The sequence below is a fragment of the Dryobates pubescens genome, chromosome 17 (genome assembly GCF_014839835.1).
Source record: "Dryobates pubescens isolate bDryPub1 chromosome 17, bDryPub1.pri, whole genome shotgun sequence".
Classification (NCBI taxonomy): Eukaryota; Metazoa; Chordata; class Aves; order Piciformes; family Picidae; genus Dryobates; species Dryobates pubescens.
The window spans coordinates 13,818,611-13,825,373 of record NC_071628.1 but is presented as its reverse complement, the minus strand read 5'-3'; the positions used below and the strand labels follow the sequence as shown (position 1 = coordinate 13,825,373).

General features: G+C 43.5%; 1 protein-coding gene across 1 annotated transcript in view; it reads right to left on the bottom strand.

Annotated features, from left to right (window-relative positions):
• Positions 1–3,667: 3,667 nt before the first annotated feature.
• The window catches only part of TNFAIP8L3 (TNF alpha induced protein 8 like 3), a 42,631-nt gene continuing 39,535 nt past the window's right edge, over positions 3,668–6,763 (bottom strand). Inside the window, exon 2 of the mRNA XM_054169222.1 lies at positions 3,668–5,530. Coding sequence (XP_054025197.1) covers positions 4,968–5,530 — 563 coding nt within the window. The 3' untranslated portion in view covers positions 3,668–4,967. The remainder of the gene's footprint in view (positions 5,531–6,763) is intronic.

Here is a 6,763-nt window from a genome sequence, read left to right as displayed (position 1 = left end):
GCCTACGCAGCAGAGAATATTCCTGGGCCAGCAGCAGACCATTTCCCAATTAACCCCTTCTAATATATGCCTTGTTAACCTGTCCTAATACAACTGCAGGTATAAAAAGAGTGAAAGAGCAATCTGCCAGCTGACATTATCTGATACTCTTTTTGGAATGCTGCCAGATTATGAGATGTGTTTGTAAGTATCCAATGGTAGCATAACACACCATTTGCCATAGCATTGGAGGGATTTGGAGTTTGGGAACTTTGATGTAATTGCTGAATTGAAGGTTGCAGCCCTGATCTAAATCATGAGGCTTTTCTATGTGGTATGGTGGTTGGTGTGTAATGAGTACATGATATACTGCAGTTCTGGCTGATGTGAGGCTGATTCCCAGTACTGGGAATCCTGACCCTGTTGTCTCTGAAATATTCTTTCATCTAGTTCTGTACTGGAAAATCCTTTAGCAAGTATCTGAATCTTCTGTGATGTTCCCATTTACTTTTTATTTTTTTTGGGTGACTTATTAGACCTTGGCAGGATTGTCCTGCTTTCAGAGACAGGGAAATCACTTCAACTGTTCAGTGTGACATACTGTTCTGTGGTACCTGTACAGTGCCATTAGGATGCCAGAAGCAGCTGCTTCCTTGAGAGTGTCTTGAACATTAACACTTTTCTCTTTAGCATTATGTAATAAATCTGGCAGTCATGAAGCAAAAAATACTGTGTTCTGCCATGATACAACTCACAAAATTAACCTGACAGCAATATTTTACCAGCAATGTGACTCAAAACACCACTTAGGAAGATTGCTTTAAACTCTTATTTTAAAGTCGTTGGCAGTTTTCTTTGTGCCAATCTTTAATTGCTTCCAGTAAAATTGCTGTGAGAGTTGTTTGCAAATCCTGGGCTCTTTCAGCCAAAATAGTTTGCTTTTTGCAGAAATGACAGGAGAAAATATGCTTGCTGCTGGTAGAGCATTCTGGTAGGTTCTAACACCTCCATGTTTAGGGCAGGCATTTGAAATGTCAGGGATGTATCTTCTGTCTAACTTAGCTCCGTTTATCTAAATGTACTTTAATTGCACCATGGAAGACTTGCAAGAAGGTGCTTGGCAGAGAGCAGGATCTTACCATGTTACATCTGCTGTGGTCCTGACACAGGCTGCCTATCTTCTAGGCACCACTCAGACTGAGCCTGGGGAGAAGCTGGTACCTGAAGGAAAGAAGCTTGTGCCATTTTCCTCACGTGCTTGTGAGGGAGTTTCAGAGCCCAGTGAGTGAACCTCACTACTGAACACCTTAAGTCAAGGTAATTTATTAGCTCAGGTGCTTAAGAACTTTGTGAAGAAGCGCAAATTTCATTTGCTTCTGAGGCATGCTTGTGTTGGATGTGTGATGCAACAGATCTGTGATTTCTAGTTTTCTTCTAAACCCTTAACCTGTCCCTCTGTCTATCTCCTGCCTTCACAGAATCTGGTTGTCAAAGAGCATTAGGGTTGCAGAAGTTGAAGGTAACAGTTCACAGTATCACACACCTGGGAGGTCCCAAAAGGGTCCAGCCTGCTGGGTGGTCATAGCAAACCAGGTATTTCACCCACAATCCTCTGCTCCTCTATAAAACATCCACACGGGGTCCTTACTTCCTCTTTGGTCCCCTGCTGCTGCCCAGGTAAAAGGGCATGAGCTGCCTCCCTTGGGCCTGCCCAGGCCCAAGGCTGGGGTTGGGGGGGGGAAGGAGGAGCCCTGGGCGGGTTTGGGTATACCCCTGGTGGGGAGGGGACGTTCCTGAGTATGTTCTGGGATCTCTTTTGTCACAGTGCTTGTGGTTCTCTGTGAAACTTTGTTGTTGGTTTTGTTTACCCATTTAAACTTTCCACTGTTTTTTTGCAATCCGTTTGTCTGAGTCATTATTTTTGCCCGTGGTGGGAGAATCAGTCTCCCAAACCAGGACACCATGGCACCAAGTGCCATGTCCAATTCCCTCTTGAACCCCTCCAGGGACAGTGACTCCATCACCTCCCTGGGCAGCCCATTCCAATGGCTAACAACTCTCTCAGTGAAGAACTTTCTCCTCACCTCAAGCCCAAACCTCCCCTGGTGCAGCTTGAGATTGTGTCCTCTCATTCTGGTGCTGCTTGCCTGGGAGAAGAGACCAACTCCCTCCTGGCTGCAGCCCCCCTTCAGGTAGTTGTAGAGAGCTAGGAGGTCTCTCCTGAGCCTCCTCTTCTCCAGGCTAAACAATCCCAGCTCCCTCAGCCTCTCCTCACTGGGCTGTGCTCAAGGCCTCTCCCCAGCCTTGTTGCCCTTCTCTAGACACATTCAAGTGTCTCGATATCCGCCTGAGGGGCCCAGAACTGGACACAGGACTCAAGGTGTGGCCTAACCAGTGCAGAGTACAGGGGCACAATGACTTCCCTGCTCCTGCTGGCCACTCTATTCCTGATACAGGCCAGGATGCCATTGGCCGCCTTGGCCACCTGGGCACACTGCTGGCTCATGTTTAGGCAGCTGTCAATCAGCATGCCCAGGGCCCTTTCTGTTCACACAAATTCACTCCTCTTAATGCTTAATTTCAGTTAGAGTTGATGGTTGAATAAATAAAAGGAAACAAGAGGGCAGTAATCACACATTTTTAATCCACAAATATGATAATACATCATATACTTAAGGTGACCTGAACATTGCCCACATATTAGCAATGTTATTACATACCAAGCTACAAGTACAAAAGTAAACAATGAATATACAGGATATGCAAGTATGAGAAATACTTGAAAACATTCTCTTTCCTTAAGGCTACTCAGATTTATAAATAAAACAACAGATGTTGTTGATTCAGTGTGTCTAAAATACCAGAATCTGAATATTGATACTTGAAACACAGACAAAAAAGTCACAGATACAGGATATCCCTTTCCTTTGGACATCTTTAGTGTTGAGCAATCTATTTTTCTGGCTTTAAGAAAAGAACTTAAACTTGTTTGCTACAAGTGAAACAAACACGCAAAACCTGATGTGTGCACTGGGACAGGAGTGTTGGATACAATAAATACTGTTCAAAAGCATCAACTGACAAGTACAAGCTTGGAAAAGATGCAGCTAATGGTGCATATGGATATGGCTCTGAAAATGGCTGCACCTGCAGCCCCTGATGTTGGTATTTCGTTTGTGTGCTGTGTTGCAAAGGAATTGCCCACCTTTGTTGCTACTAAATACACCTTTTATGGATAAAACAAGTATGTGGGGGAAATGTACATCACTGCAAACTGCTTTGCTAATGTCTAATGCTGCTGTTTTTACTGTGCTCCAAAATGAGTTCTGGGAACAGACAAAAATCCATGTAGTGCAACCCACATGATCTGGGTATGTGTATTCTCAGCTCTGTGAAGGAGCGTGTGCAGTATGATGGTCAAAGTAGTTGTTGTAAGAGATAAAATGCAGTTATTCTGGAATGAGGAAAGACAGAAGAACAATACAATTTTGAACAGTTTTCTCTACCACCGTGGTTTTTAAGAGAAACATCATTTTTCCTTATCCTAAAGTGACCAACACTAGAAATTTTGCTTAGAAAGAAATAGTGGCTTCCAAATATATTCTCTTGCCTGTGACAATTTCCAAGTACGTGCATCTCTGCGTTGTAACATACGTGATAGGGAAAGGGGAAAGGGCAAGAGGAGATTTCCAAACATCCTTCCTTTACTTAGGGTCAGTCATCACCCACCCAGCTGCAAGATTCTCCAAGTGGCAAGCTGGTTCACCTTTGTTCCCTTTCTCCCTCCATCCCAACAAAACTGTTGAGAAGCCAGTATTTCTTTGCTAAACATTTCCAGTTTGATGACATCGGTGGATTTGTTTAAAAAAAGGTTAAAAAACAGTCACCAAAAACATTCTGAACAAAAAAAATCACTCCTGAAGCTCACAAGTCACTGTGCCTATTCTCTTAGGACTACTGTGGCTATACAACATTGGGATGGCACTGCAAGCAGGGTGGGTGGGGTTCCTTTTTCTCACACCTCTGTTCTACTGTAGGCACAAATGAACGCCATGGAGATGAGTAACAGTTTTATCTAGGCTGATTACTTTAAGGGTAGGGGATGTAAACACCACTTTGCTGTTCCATTGGTGTCTCAGTTGTACTCTTCACAAGTACAACTTCAAAATCTTCACAAAGAACATTTTGTTCTGTCAAGCAAACCAGTAAGAGAACAAAAAAGCAGCAAACCCCTCAGCCTAAACTCATCTGATGGTACCAAATGCATAAACCCTGAGTGGGGAAACTGATGTACTACTTTATCAAGTTTTCTGGTTGGAGCTTGATCCACTAAGCTGCTTTTCAAAATTAAAACCTGTTATTAGCAGGTAGAAACCAAAACTCTGCAATGAAAATATTGGTTCATAGAGCAGTTCTTGACATTTGTCTCCCACTTCTACTTGTTTGTATTATTTGTTATTCTCTTCTTATACTTAAATACCACATAAAAACAGAGATGCCTTCTCATATTGATTCCTGCTCCTTTTGTAAGGAGTGAGCTTAATTCATCACAGCCCTACGTGCTGTCTTAGCTTTTTCAGTTAGCGTGGAAATAAAAACATACACACCAGGGGCCTGGGGGTAGATTCCATGCATTGCTCTGTTGCCTTCATCTGTCTGTTTTTGCATAGCCATGCACTAGAGTTGACTCTCTTTTCAAAAACCTAGTAAGATCGCGGTCTATTGCAGCCTGTTTCTAGACAACATATATCAGCAGCCTTGTTCACTCTGCTCCTTAGACTGAGTTATTTGGACAAGACATTAAAATTGATAGATTTCTGATTTAGGTGTTCCATTTCGTCATGAGCCTGGTGAACGCTTTCTGGCTCTTGCTGGAAACTGCAGTAAGAGAGTGGTGGGAAGGAAGCTCGCTTGCTCACCACGGCTCATGAAGGGTGGCTGGTTCTAGAGAGAAGTTTTTGGTTAGTTTCTCGGTTTTGAATGCAGTTTCAAAGGATCTTCTCATCAAGTAGCTTGTTGATCCCATCACAGATCTTTTTAAGGTAGGGCCGACAATCCCCGTCGAGACTGTACAGGGCAGTTAGAAATTCCACATCCGCAAAGTGATTGAAGACGTGGTTGATGCGCCCGTGGGATCTCGGTGTCAGATGCCGGTCCACTAGTTCATGCACAAGGTCCTTACATTCGTTCAGAAGTTCTGCAAGAACATTTCTGTCAAAAGTGTATTCTACCTCATAGAAACTGACAATTGTCATGGCTGTTTGGTTCAGCTTCTTCCTGAACTTGTCTACGATTTCCAGCTCCTCTTGGTTGAACTGATTATTTCGATAGAGGATCCCAATTTTTATAGCCACTTTAATCAGGTCCTTCATAATTTTATGGGCTTCCTTTTTGTTTCTGGTGTGTTCTTTTGTTACTTTGTACAGCTCGTCGAAGATTTCACTGCTTGTGTCATCGATGAGCATGCTAGCCATAGTTTTGCTTGCCATTTTACTCAGGATCTTTTTCTGGGCTTGTAGTGCAAGATTCTTGGAACTGAAACAATCAGGACCTGTTTCAGGATAGCAGAGAAGAATCAGCATCAATAAAGCTGGAAAAGACCTCAGAGATCATCCAGTCCAACCTATCACCCAACACCTCATGACTACTAAACCATGGCTTCAAGTGCCATGTCCAACCCCTTCTTGAACACCTCCAGGGATGGTGACTCCACCACCTCCCTGGGCAGCACATTCCAATGGCAAATAACTCTTTCTGTGAAGAACTTTCTCCTCACCTTTAGCCTAAACTTCCCCTGGTGCAGCTTGAGACTGTGTCCTCTTGTTCTGGTGCTGCTTGCCTGGGAGAAGAGACCAAGCTCCACCTGGCTACAACCTCCCTTCAGGTAGTTGTAGACAGCCGTAAAGTCTCCCCTGAGCTTCCTCTTCTCCAGGTTAAACAACCCCAGCTCCCTCAGCCTCTCCTCACAGGGCTTGTGCTTGAGACCTCTCCCCAGCCTCATTGCCCTTCTCTGCACACATTCCAGTGTCTCAATAACATTAATTTTATTTGGTGAATAATTTTCATATCAGTGAAGAAGAGCAGTACTTACACACTTAACTGACACATTACATGTGCCACTGGGCATTGCATATAGTCATGATTCCAACAAGGGGAATACATCTGGCACTGTTTCCAGGTATCCTTGGGGCCTCAGATACCCATGTTCCAGATCTTGCTGTCAGGATTTTTTGCTTACAAGTGAAGAACAGAGTATTTTGGCAGGGGCCGTCTATACAAGTTCTTTGCTAGTCTTTTAATGCTGAAGTTGAACACTAAAGCTTTCCTGACAGAGAGATCCATTGAGATACTGTGTTCGAAATAATACAAGCCATCAAGGACAAGCAAAATGACGAAGAGAGGTAACTAGATGAACCTGGAAGAGTTCTAGTTTTGGTCACTGGGGGGCACTGTTGTACCACCATCAGACAAAGCACCTCTCGGATAAGGGCTAATAAAGCAGATTGATAAACATGGATCTCGGATAAGGGCTAATACACAGACTGATAAGGATGACTTTATTTTGCTTTAGTCTCTTGTAACGATGCCTTTTCTGTTCGGTACCAACTTGCAAAATTATAGGATGTGATCTCTGTAAACAGCTGTGGCTCCAGAGCATGTACTTCCTGCCAGATGAAGACACCTGAGCTATTTGCTTCACATTTATCAAAAAAAGTATCTTGCATTTTTTATTTGACCCTTCCCTGCAAGTGTCACTTGGCATAGTGCCTGAGCACGTGGCTAC